This window comes from Limulus polyphemus, unplaced genomic scaffold (assembly GCF_000517525.1).
Source record: "Limulus polyphemus unplaced genomic scaffold, Limulus_polyphemus-2.1.2 Scaffold4641, whole genome shotgun sequence".
NCBI lineage: Eukaryota > Metazoa > Arthropoda > Merostomata > Xiphosura > Limulidae > Limulus > Limulus polyphemus.
In genome coordinates, this window is record NW_013670251.1 from 68,483 (window position 1) to 82,891 (window position 14,409).

At 35.0% G+C, this 14,409-nt stretch overlaps 1 protein-coding gene across 1 annotated transcript in view; it reads right to left on the bottom strand.

The window, feature by feature from the left end:
- The window catches only part of LOC106471471 (LIM domain only protein 3-like), a 31,505-nt gene extending 22,376 nt beyond the window's left edge, over positions 1 to 9,129 (bottom strand). Inside the window, exon 1 of the mRNA XM_013932072.2 lies at positions 8,846 to 9,129. Coding sequence (XP_013787526.1) covers positions 8,846 to 9,063 — 218 coding nt within the window. The 5' untranslated portion in view covers positions 9,064 to 9,129. The remainder of the gene's footprint in view (positions 1 to 8,845) is intronic.
- Between the last annotated feature and the right edge of the window lie 5,280 nt (positions 9,130 to 14,409).

Sequence of the window (14,409 nt, forward strand, 5' to 3'; positions counted from 1 at the left end):
TAGAGTAGAATGTAACTTTGGCCAGTCGTCAGGAGCTAGGTACATGTACACCTTACGTGCTAATGAACGACCAGTCGTCAGGAACTAATTACATGTACATCATACGTGCTAATGAACGACCAGTCGTAAGGAACTAGTTACATGTACACCTTACGTGCTAATGAACGACCAGTCGTCAGGAACTAGGTATATGTACACCTTACGTGCTAATGAACGACCAGTCGTAAGGAACTAGGTACATGTACACCTTACGTGCTAATGAACGTTGGTTTTGGTTTTTCCTACAGAACTTCACACTCACCAACATTCAACTCCTTACCAAAACTCATACGGTCGAGAATTTTGTTAGGCCTGCAAACCTTAATGTTTATATTTTACTTAAATATCACAAGTTATTGAGCTAAGTAGTCGTACCATAGCCCGGAGTAGGGGGATCTATCAAGAGCTAAGTATTCGTACCATAGCCCAGAGTAGGGGGGATGGGATCTACCAAGAGCTAAGTAGTCGTACCATAGCCCGGAGTAGGGGGGAGGGGGATCTACCAAGAGCTAAGTAGTCGTACCATAGCCCGGAGTAGGGGGATCTACCAAGCTTAATTCTCTCCCCCCAAAATTTCGGAGCATACAGTTTTTTCTTAATTTTCTTTAAGGGCCAGGCGTGGCCTAATGGTTAGCTTATCCAAGCTATGCACCCAAGAGTCCACGAACTAACTGCAGCAAAAAAAGGCGCTCCGCACTTTGGAGTCGTGAATAAGCTATAAGAGTGACAGTGAAATCCCACTATAAGATAAGATTACAACTGGCAGTGGGTTCTATTGACTAGCTGTCTCCTTTCTGATCTAACAGTTCAAAATCAGGGACAGTCATGCGCAGCCAGCCTTTTGTGAACCTTGGCGCGAAAGTACTAAAAGAAACGAACACAAATAATCAAACTTTCCTTAATAATTATCTCAGATAAAAGGTATATTGTGTTTTTTATCAACAGAGGGAGCCATCATACGGAAAAAAAAAGATAATAGGTATTTTATGTATAATTGTAAAATTGGTGAAGGATTATATGAAAGGTTTCCGTTATCTAAACTGATGATTAACGCGCAGCGAAACACGTAAATCATGCACGTGGCACGCGTTCCCGATAAGAAGGGTCTGGCAACTTTCTTTTTGGCCGCATCTTGGGAATGGGGGTAAATGATCCAGATGAGGTGTCGGTGGATTGGGTGTGGCAAGCTTAACCAGGCAGATTTGTACAGAGGAGAAACACGTGTCGATTGTTCGAGCACCGATTAATTTACAGGATCTCTGGGATGAACGCTTCATCAGTTAAAAATTACTCATTAATTTAAACTGCTGATTGAAAGAAAATTACGTTGCTAACGATGCTTTTGTTGGAAAATGTGTTTTTTATCAAACTTAATTAGTTTTATCATGGTAATTAACGAAATGTAATATTTCTGGAGGTTAACAGAGAAAAATACAGAATTTCGCACAAAGCCGTCACTTGTTCCGAATTGACAGGATAGAGAGAAGAGCTTCAGTTAACAGAACCCATCATTAAGTATTGGACTACATTAATTGAACAGTATTTCTATTAGGGTGCCCATGGTTCTAAAGTGCGAAGTGCGTCTTTGTGGATACTTGACGCAATCCAATAATTCACAGTCTGGCACAGTAACTACACTGACACAGTTACATTCTACACTACTGACACAGTAGATAAAGTAACATTCTACTCTAGTGACACAGTAGATCCAGTCGTCAGGAACTAGTTACATGTACACCTTACGTGGTAATGAACGGCCAGTCGTCAGGAACTAGTTACATGTACACCTTACGTGGTAATGAATGACCAGTCATAAGGAACTAGGTACATGTACACCTTACGTGCTAATGAACTGTTAAAAATAATAAAGAAAAGTTTTTTATGTTAAACAGCATAAAAAGTTAAAACTATTGTATTAACTTTTGTTTGTTTGTAGTTAAGCACAAAGCTACACAATGGGCTATCTGTGCTCTGCCCACCACGGGTATCAAAACAAGTTTCTAGCATTGTAAGTCCGCAGACATACCGCTGTGCTACTGGGGGGCTATTGTGTTAAACCATAAAAAACAAGAATAGTCACTAAGAAATAATAATAGTGACGTTTGTTACCTGCTCCACCGAAGATGGGCAGAGGTTATGTTTTCGTCCCTGTGTGTGTGTGTGTGTGTGTGTTTGTCAGCAATATTTCTCGAAAATGGCCGGATCTATTTGGACAAAAGTTGGTATACATTTGGACTATGATCCAACTTCGAAGGTCAAGGCCACAACAAAGTCGTGAATGTCTAAAAAAAATCCCTTCCTGATAATATGAGGACCGATTTTTCACACTATTTTTGCTCTATAACTCGATAGACATATGTAGAATATCATTCCTAATTGAAATTAGGGTTAGTAAGAATCGTTGTGTGGTTAGAACATACAGAGACGCTCATTACACACGTTCAACGTGGAGCACGGTAATACAGATATTGTTTGATAAAATCATTAGTGAATAGCACCCTACCACCCATCAGGGATTGGCTGTCACTCTTATAACACCCATAATTTAAAGTGCGGGGAATATTGTGTCGTATTTTATTATTTCTGTATCTGGGTAATTCAATATTTCTTATATATATATAATAAAGATATTTCTGTTTCCATTTTGGCCCTCCAGTGGCACAGCGGTACGTCTGCGGACTTACAACGCTAGAAACCCCGCTTTCGATACCCGTGGTGGGCAGAGCACAGATAGCTCTTGTGTGGCTTTGTGCATAATAAAAAACAAACAAAGAAAGTTTCTATTTTGTTTCTATTTGGTTTAATTTTATAATGCAATTATATATGTTTTCGTAAAGAGCTTCTAAATAAAAAAAGAATAATTATTTCTACTTTCTCATTCAGCATAACAGCTTATTGAAGAGACAAATCAAACTTAAGTTATGTATGTTTAGAGACGATGGAATTGTATTTGGGGCTAAAAAAACGTTAAACTATTTCTTGACGTTTGATTTTTATTCGTTTCGTTCAGTTCCGTCTAGAAAGCATTAAAAGTATAGAAAAATTCGCCGCTTTACTGTTTTAAGTGATACTTTTAATGTTCGTCTAATCAGGAGATACTAAATGCCCAAAGACGCAACTGTCTTGCACGTGCACGTAGGAAATCTTTGACAGGGGTTGAAAGAAAATTGACAAAGGCCCCATCTGACGGCGTAATTTTGTTCTAATTCGACACTTCCATATACACGTAGTAATTCCGTCAACCACTTAGCTGAAAACACAGGTATCCAGGCTAGGATCTATCTCAAAGAGTATGAACTCTATTACAGTGAATAGAGAGCCCTTGTTTGATTTAGTCTTGTTTGGACTCGGTACGTCAGCCAACAGGCCGTGTCTCTTTATAAAATTCTTTATCGAAATTACTTGAAGAGAAGTGGTTTGACTTCAATCGTAAGATTTTTTCTTCTTCTTCTTCGGTATGGGGTTTGATACATCATTGGGATTACACTAACTCAGATAGTCGCCCCTATGCTACCGAGAATCTAATACCTTAGCGTAGGAGCACGATGTTTGCCGTTGTGAACAACATATTCCCAGTAGACATCCAGACCTTTACCGATATAGCTAGGTACATAAAAGAAGCCATCCATATCGGTAATTTCCCAGGGCTCTGCCATCTCTCAAAGCTCTTCAAGTTGATTAGAGAGTATATACAAAACAATCTTTTAAAACTGGGCATTTACCATCTTCAGAAACTTACACAATATTCAGAGTAAACATCTTCAGATTCCATATTACTGCTATAAATACACTTTATGTACGGAGAGAGAGATAAGACAGAATATTTGATTGTGCTAATGGTTACTCTAGATTAAAGCCAAGGGAGTCAAGCAATATTTCTGCTTAGGAGTTTCAGCCATAAACGACTTTCAACTATAACGAAGCTTCATTTAGAAAAACTTCGCGAATGCCTTGAATGCCAACTAACGTATTTAAACCTGGGAAATAAAGAAGCGATTGAACGCGAGTTTTTATTTGGAATACTAGTTTCTCTAACGTGAAAAGGAAAAACAAAACAACGATTAAATGACTACCCAAAGGTTAAAGTCAGTTCGAAGTGCATATCTACGTAACGGACCATGACCGATACAAAGCGCAATGTATAAATGTGCAAGTCAGAACTGAGAATGTTATATATATCATACACGTTTCGAAGGAAAGGTAACAAAATACGAATGGTTTATTGAAACTAGTTACATGTACACCTTACGTGCTAATGAACGGGTTGGTTTCTTAATGGGCTATCTTCGCTCTGCCCAGCGGGGTATATGGTCAAAACGGAGGCCTGAAATAGCAGTGTTTTGTAAGAGTTTCCTGTGTTAAAAAACAACTAAAGGAAATGTGTCATCAGAAAAACAGATATAAAGTTCATGTGTTATTGAACAATAAACCAAATATTATGTGTTATGCAACAGAAATTAAAATAATTTATTGTGATTAGCAGGCAACATCATATCAACTGGGTTTGCGCTGTATTGTAGATTGCAACGTGCGTGCAATACGCTCTTAAATGCTTTAAATAAACAATATATATATATATATAAAATATATATGTATATAATTTTAATAATAACCCTGAGCCTAATTCAATTGTAACACGGTCTTTACTTATTTATTTATTATTTAATTTATTAATTATTTATTATTATTTATTCAGTGCTCATACTATTAGGTTGTCTTATATGACGAATGGTATTGTTGTAAACAGTTTTGGAAGTATGTATTGTTGAATTGAAAATATTAATATGTATTGTAAAGTAGTATTTTTATTTTCATTGTTAAAAAGTATTAATTTAATCTCTTCAGATCTAAAAACGAATCATTATCACTAAGCCTAACAAATCACTATCACTAAGCCTAATAAATCAATATCACTAAGCCTATAATGTAACGTATCTACTGACAAATTAACCACTTGAACTAAAAACCCTAAATTCTTATTATGAGCTAAAATTGCAGTGTCATTTGAAAATACAATGTGCTTTATATCAGATAATAAATCTGGTACGTCGTTAACATACAATAAAAGCAACAGTGGTTCCAGAGTAGTGCCTTGTATTTATTAATTCAGTAAAATGTTTATTACTGATACTAGCTAATTAAATTCTGCTATTTAAATATCTCTCCAACCAAATATACATTTTTACCTCATGTTCCCATAGTGTATGTATATTTTTTTAACAATAACTTATGATTTACACAATCAAATACTTTGAATAAATGTAAAAACACTGCTTTGGCAAATTCACTTATTTTACATTTTATTGATAATGTTTGAATATCATGTTTTGTACGTTTGTCCTTAGAAAAAACAAACATTCAGACAATAAATCAAATTTATCAATAAAATCCTAAAGTGTTCAGTAAATTAGCTTTTTGATACTTTTTTAGAATATGTACATCATAATTATTTGCTATAAGTACTAATTTATATTTTATTTCCATTTTTAAATATTGGTATTATTTTTGTCTTTTTCAAATAAACTAGGCCAGGCATGGCCAGGTGGTTAGGGCGCTCGACTCGTAATCTGAGGGTCGCGGGGTCGAATCCCCGTCACACCAAACATGCTCGCCCTTTCAGCTGTGAGGGCGTTATTATGTGATGGTCAATCCCACTATTCGTTGGTAAAAGAGTAGCCCATGAGTTGGCGGTGGGTGGTGATGACTAGCTGCCTTCCCTCTAGTCATCATATTTTATATAACTAATGAAGACATATTTTCCAGTCCAACTTTGGTATTTATTTGTTTTTTTTTACAAGATCAATTATTTAACTTGTTGTTATTGGTTTCACAAATAGTAAGATGCCATCTACGTGGTCATTTGTATTTTCTCTTGCATATGGTGAAAACGTTTTATTTTTTTGTAAAGAAAATATTACTTCAAAACTTTTATTCGTATGCTAACATCTTTTATATTCAATTCTCGAAAATTTCAAATAGAATTAGCATATTTCTTTCAAGAAGACCAACGACTCTCTCTCTCGTACACCTTCTACAGATAAAGTGGAGTAGGAGTGTGAGTTGAGATGATGGATTCGGCTAACAAGTTCAAGTCCATTTTTGACTGATCTCACTGAAGAGCACGTGTTACTTCATGAAAGTTCAATGAGGCTAAAGAATAATGTTTATGACTTTTTTTTGTATGACAGGTACCAACTTTTGTAGCGTCATATCAGGAGACTAAGGGATCCGACTGAGCAGTGATGGTTGAATAATGAAATCGGTTCTTTGGTACCATCTGAAGATACGAGAGCTTGAAACTTCCGGCCACAGAGGCAGAAGCTTGGTACAATACATCTATCATAGCCAGATAAAAACCGTATCCACTAAAGAACCGCTAGGACAATGTTAGTTCAGAAGCGTGCAGGAGGACACAAAGATGTTCGCTTTTAGTACTATGAATTTATTTAGTTAGGGAAGAAGGCTCAGGCGAGTTATTGTATAAAACAGGAAAAACTGAGGCTGTCTAAGAATATATCGCGATAACCAAAACTCTGTTATAATACGGTGTTTACCTAATACACGTATATCACGATAACCAAAACTTTGTTATCATACGGTGTTTACCTAATACACGTATATCACGATAACTAAAACTTTGTTATCATACGGTGTTTACCTAATACACGTATATCACGATAACTAAAACTTTGTTATCATACGGTGTTTACCTAATACACGTATATCACGATAACCAAAACTTTGTTATCATACGGTGTTTACCTAATACACGTATATCACGATAACTAAAACTTTGTTATAATATGGTGTTTACCTAATACACGTATATTACGAAAACTAAAATATTGTTATAATACGGTGTTTACCTTATACACGTATATCACGATAACCAAAACTTCGTTATAATACGGTGTTTATCTGATGCGTGTAAATCACGGCAACTCAAACTTCATCATAATACAGTGTTTATCTGATACGTGTAAATCACTGCAACTCAAACTTCGTTATAATACGGTGTTTACCTAATACGTGTAAGTTAGGGTAACTAAAACTTCGTGTCGCATTTCGAGTAATAGTCATATACTACGTCTCTAAACATCGAAACGGATAAAATTAAAGACGCAACAGGGGATTCAAAAAATTAAAACTAAGTGTTATTTCTAGAAACGCCGTATATATATATATATATATTACTCAGTCACAGAAGCAAAAACTAGTGTTTAATTTTAAACTTTGTTGTAGCGGAAAGTATAATTTTACCGTGTTAATTAACAGAAAAATGCACACGGATCGCAACAACTGAAAATACTAAGTTATTTGAAAAACAGTTGTTGAAAAAGTCATTATTTCAGTGTTTATATCAACAAGATTTGTGCTGTATTATAGATTATGAGTAGACTTACTTATTAGCGGGCAACAGAAAAAGTCATTATTTCAGTGTGCGTTGGAAACGATTTCTGTAATGTTCTCATTTTCTCTTACACGATCAATAGTTAATTTCATTTCCTGCTAAAGTTGGTGTTTACAGAGTCACTTGCCATAACCTTCATTTCCTCCTAAAGTTGGTATTTACAGAGTCGCTTGCCATAACCTTCATTTCCTGCTAAAGTTGGTATTTACAGAGTCGCTTGCCATAACCTTCATTTCCTGCTAAAGTTGGTGCTTACAGAGTCGCTTGCCATAACCTTCATTTCCTGCTAAAGTTGGTGCTTACAGAGTCGCTTGCCATAACCTTCATTTCCTGCTAAAGTTGGTATTTACAGAGTCACTTGCCATACAGTATTTGGTTTTCAACACTCGCAAACTCGTTAGTTAAATAAAAGAAATAATCCCTCCTTTATTTTTTATTGACAAAATGCATGAACGTAATAACACGGAGGATGTGTTTGTTTGTTTTTTTAAAACAAAGCCATACTGGGCTATCAGCTGTGTCCATCGCGGGGAATCCAACCCTAAATGTTTACGTTGTAAGACCGCATGATGTAACTTATTTTAACTGGCTTTGCATGTCTCGTAGCACGGTTGCAAAAATGTGCTGTTTAAGGAGAAGGTGTAATATTTATAAATTTAAATCTGGATAATTCAGTTAGATTGAGACATTAGATTGGAATTATTCTTATTCTAGTTGTTGTCATGATCAGTAGCCTAATCACTAAGCCTAATCACTCATTAGGTACTAAGTATTTTTATTATATAGTAATTACCAACTAGTTCATATTGTACGTTTCGGCTGCTAATCTGCTACTATATTCAATGAAGTTCTGAAAAGTGCGTGGTAGCAGGATCCAGGATTTGATCCAGTGTCTCCAATTAGTTTATATCCTACTGTTAATCTGTCCTGAGAAAGACTGTATGGGTGGCAGGAGCCGGGATTCGATCCAGGGCCTAATTAGTAAACTAATTGATAACTTATAGTAGGTGATCATATGGGCTACTAAGCATAAGAAAGGTTATATCTTACCACAACTGTTTAAAGTTTATTGTATAACACCAGTTCTACACTAGATTAAGTACTTAACATCCTACACGTAAAACAAAGTATTTTAACCCTAATTGTTGAAACATAATGGTGTAGGGTATTTAACCAAAGAAAGACGAGTTCTGTTTTATAAAGCAACTTATTCACCAAATTAATTAATAGATAATTAACTGAAGTTTTACATTTTTCAAAGATCATTTTATTCACGTCGATAACTTCAAATGTTTTTTTTTAAATAAACCCCTATAGTTATCATATTTACTAGTTTCCGATAAGAGGCGTTATTAAGCCTAAGAACAAATGTTCCATCTTTGTAGACTTTCTAACCTGAGATAATCTCTCTTACAGAGGATGAGATTGGCCTTGGTGAAGAGAGTGGAGCCCACCTCTCCAAGTCTACAGTCACAACAGGTACACTTGAGACAGTCCTCGTGCCAGAACTGGTCCAGAGCCTTTAATAGATATCTCTCTCGAATAACTTTCTGACAACCAGCGCACTCTGGAATTCCAGAATTGGGGAGTTTGTTTTCTTCCTTTATCTCCATCGCCTACTGAACAATGGAAAAAAGATATCGTATTATTATATGTTATAGCCTCTAGTGAATATTACATTTTTGCGCGTAATAACACTAAATATTACATTTTTTGCGCGTAATAACACTAAATATCACATTGTTTTGGCAGAACATAAGATATATATATGATTTTAGAATACAAAATTTTAATGAAGAATTTACTCACATACACATCAAATGATTGTATACTAGTCTTTACAAGAACCTGAAAATGCTCTTTTAAATCGACTTAAGTACAGCTCTGTTGAAGCAGCAATGGCGAAACGTTGGCGGAAATGAAAAGTTATTTTGTTATTATTATCTGGAGAATAAAGGCCAAACCTTGTGATTAAATTCACCCATTATGCTCTACAAATTCTGATAGTATTTCAAAACAAAGGCAGTTTAAACTACTGCTGTTTAAACATCTACAATAAACTCCTGGCACGTGACATTTTGAAATAAAATAAGTTAAACGCTGATTTGGAATGTAATCATTTAATGACGTTAACACGCCCCAGGCATTTCACTGACAACTGACTTTAAAACGATGAAAATTCAACGTAAAATGTTGAAACAAAGCCGTAAAAAATATAAATTGATTTCAAGTAATTTACTATTGGACGTTACATAAATCAACTGATATCTTTAAGCACTATTTTTGTTACGGGCTATTATTCTATTAATTACTGGAAATTAGTTATGTTAACCTATGTTATATCGAAATAATTACCCTTTTTTGTTTGGAGGCAACATTATATGAACGAAGTTTGTGCTGTATTGCAGATCATCGGTAGACTTAATTACTACTTGTCTCATCGTATTAGTTGCTTGTCTGTAATTTCTCCGACATCGTCGCTGTCTCTTAATGTTTACAGGTGAAGTTTCATGTTAATTACACAAACATATTTCCCTCTTTATTTGCTACTATTACCGATAACTGGAACTGCAGAGAACTGATGCTTTATGCACTTCCTCAATAAGTTATTTGATACGGTGTACACGGATTTTGAAATTGGCTGTCATTCGTAATAGATGGTACATAAACACATCAGATTGTTATAAGAAAACATAAACATGTTTTATTTAAACTACAAACACAAAATAAATATTTAAAAAATAAACTAAACGCATGCACAAAAATAAAAAGTGGTGGACATGTCTCGACTGGCCCAGTTATTCATCATGTTAGGGTAACTTGTCACTGATTTAGGATGTCTCGACTGGCCCAGCTATTCATCATGTTAGTGTAATCTGTCACTGATTTAGGATGTCTCGACTGGATCGTTACTTGCCCTTGACAATTAGGGTTAGTGAAAGTAAATTGAGTTTGTAATAAATCAAGATATACTCAACCATCGTTATCTCACCTTGTCGATTAGATTTAAAGTAAATTAAGTTTTAATAACCTCAAGATGTACTCAACCATCGTTATCCCTCCTTGACGATTAGATTTAAAGTAAATTAAGTTTTAATAGCCTCAAGATGTACTCAACCATCGTTATCTGCCTTTGACCATTAGGGTTAACTAAAGTAAAGTTTTAAAGTCATTTAACTTCAAGTCCGCCTAGAGAGATTTTTTTTGCGTTTCTACAACAGGATTAACAGACTATAAGTGGTTCATAAATGTATTTCTTACGTAATGATTTATTTGACCAATGTGGCCTGTCTTTTGTTTGTTTTTTATCACGGATTCGAATGTGTGCCATACCACAAAATATTCCTTGCACTTAAAGCTGAGGTGCGTAATAAGAGTGGCAGTCAATCCATTAGCGTGAATGGTGGATGTTAGGGTGCTTTTGACTGGTTGCCTTCCCTCTATTAAGTAATCACGTTGAAATACGAAACAAAATTCAATTTTTCTTCTTTTTTTTTTGCTTTAAAACATCGAGTGAAAACAAAATCATAAGTAAATCTGAGCTTTAGTGAAAATGCTATTCTGCTGAGTTAAGCTAGAAACGTGTGTGTTTGTTGTAGCTGTTGTACGAATTTCTGAAATGTCTTCCTACGCGAAAAATAATAACTCCTGACCGAAGCAATCTATTTATCTGAATGGATCGGAACTAAATAGTTAATCTAATATATTGTTCTAACCAGATGTTAGAAAACAAATTCAGCAAACAAATTCCTTATATTGATTAGATAGCGATATTGTTAGCTGTGTTTTACAAAAAATCGATCGTGTTGCCTACAGCTACCAGTAGTTTATAGACTTTAAAGTCGTATTCATTGTTTAAAAACACGACCTGTTACTCCGAAAAAGCATTGGTGTTTTCATTGAAGCCAACGTTTCGCCACTACGGCTTCATCGGGGACAAGCAAGACAGTTTGTTGAATTTGGTGGGCTACTCTAATCGTATAGTGGGATTTGACCGTCACTCTTATAACGCGCCCGCGACTACAAAGTCTGGAGCTTTTTTTTTTTTTTCGTCGATCCACTCGGATCCACAGCCGGGAATACTAACCCCTACTAAACTATCTTCAAAGGAATCAATAAAAGGAATTTAATGGAAGATAAATACGAATCTTGAACGTCCAGACAACTACAATGGAAGATAAATACGAATCTTGAACGTCCAGACAACTACAATGGAAGATAAACACGAGTCTTGAACGTCCAGACAACGTAGTCGAACTATGGCTGACATCTCATACACAAAATCATATTACATTTAAACCAAGTCGATTTAATGATATTTCGATCAGTATTAGGTTTAACATCAATTCCAAAAGTGATGACATGGATAAAACAAATATTGAAGGCCACCAGATAGAAGAGGAATTCAAATAATTGGGCAGTGTAAATATAGCCCAAGAAATGACAGAACTTGTAAAGTTAAGTTTTGGGTTTGTGTTTTTTCTTTAATGTTGCTGTTTGTAGTTAAGCACAAAGCTACACTGTGCTACTGGGGGGGGGGGGCGTTTTTAATTATTAGCCTTTTTGCCATATTGTATCTAATAGAGAAGGTTCTACTTGTAACTTAGCCAAATGCTTATCAGTTAGGTTAGCATGTCTCGTTGATTTAAACACGTGTTTAAATCAATTGAATTTCTTTGAAAAATTAGAGAGTACAGTTTAAAATATCTAATAATGGTTTCCTCGGATGTAAAATATTTATTTGGTGATTAAAAGAGCCGTTGAATGTTTGGAATATTATTTTGTTTGTTTGCTACACAATGGGCTATCTGTGTTGAGCCCACCACGAGTATTGAAATACGGCTTTAAGACTTACAATACTTCAGACCTGCCGTTTAAACACTGGGGGGGGGGGGGAGGCAAGTTAGAAATAAGGGAGGGAGGAAGGGATACGTCCAATCAGATGTGGCTTAACGTGTTATTCAAATTGATCACTCTATTCTACGGTAACCAGCAAAAATTCTACAGGAACAATTTTTTTTATCGCCAAGGAAATATTAAGTTATTGAGATAGCTAAGCATAAAAGTAATTTATTAAATAATGACACAGGACCTCGGTTACATCCAATATGGCGTAACATTTCTGCTCATTATAAGTAAGCAAATTGATATGTCCTAAATCAGTGATAGGTTACCCTAACATGATGAATAACTGGGCCAGTCGAGACATCCTAAATCAGTGACAAGTTATCCCAACATGATGAATAATTGGGCCTATCGATACATCCTAAATCAGTGACAGGTTACCCTAACATGATGAATAGCTGGGCCAGTCGAGACATCCTAAATCAGTGACAAGTTACCCTAACATGATGAATAACTGGGAAAGTAAATTAAGTTTTAATAACCTCAAGATGTACTCAACCAAAATCTAATCGACAAGGTGAGATAACGATGGTTGAGTATATTTGAGTCATTAAAAACTTCATTTACGTTAAATTTAATCGTCAAGGGTAAATAACGATAGTTGTGTACATCATGAGTTATTAAAACTAAAGTTACTATGATATTCAATGACAAATAACGATGGTTGAGTACATCATGAGTTATTAAAAACTCAAGTTACTATGATATTCAATGACAAATAACGATGGTTGGTACATCATGAGTTATTAAAAACTCAAGTTACTATGATATTCAATGACAAATAACGATGGTTGAATACATCATGAGTTATTAAAAACTCAAGTTACTATGATATTCAATGACAAATAACGATGGTTGAATACATCATGAGTTATTAAATTGTCATTAAATCACGTTTCTTCAGTTAAGCTTTAAGTAAACGCTAGTGCTTTAGAAGGCTATCTTTTTTTTTAACAGGGACTTAAATATGAAGCATTTTTTATAATATAATTTATTAAAAAATCAGTTACCGAACACCCATTTTTAAAAATGGCTCTATGTTCATGTGAACAATTTTCAGTTCATGACGCTAAGTTTCTTGGTTGACGAAGCGTGTAATCTCTACAAGATAGAAATAAAAATGATAAAAAGACCTGTGAAAAAACTGGCTGTCGGAGGTAATGTTTCATCACTTTTTGTTTGTCTGTCTATAAAGGATTTAACACCAAAGTTGAGTAAAAATAGCCTTTAGATCAGGTTACTTCCCAGAATGCCTTTCGCTGGAAGTTGTTACCGCAGTGGTATCGTATACATAAAGTTTAATGATATATGTATTTATATTTTTTTGCTAAGCAAAATAATTATTTATTTGTTTGTTGATTTTTGACTAAAGCTACTCGAAGGCTATATATATTTTCTATTTGTTCCTAATGTTGAAGTGATAGATTAGAGGGAAGGTAGCTAGTCAACAACTTCCACCGCCAACGTTTGGGCTACGCTTTAGTGAGATTGACTGTCACATTATAGTACCCCCACGTCTAAAAGAACGATATGTTCGATGAAGGGTTTCGATCCCGCAACTCACAAATTTCGAGTCGAGCATCCTAACCATCAGGCCATTCTAGGCCTTTATTACTAGTACCAATATGTAACATTATCAGGAATTGTTTAGCATTATTCACCACTAATAACATATATATAATGTATTAACTTAGGCTTAGGACAAACTTGTCATATTTCATATTTTAGCTTAGCGTAAACGTTTCGAATGATATTTAGAGGTATTCATAAGCCTAAAATTATTTAATAGTTTACTATAAATTGATCTTTTGTTTTTCATAGTATGATCGTTGAAGGGTTAGACCTGGGAACAAATATTCTGTCTTTTTTGATGATATTGTAACCAAAAATTTGAGCTCTGTAACAAACCCAAAGTTCACAAAAACGAACTGGCAAACTAGAAGGAAGGCAAATAGCTAATAACACCTACCGCCAACTCTTGGGCTGTTCTTAAGTACTGCCAACTCTTGGGCTATTCTTAAGTACTGCCAACTCTTGGGCTGATTTTAACTACT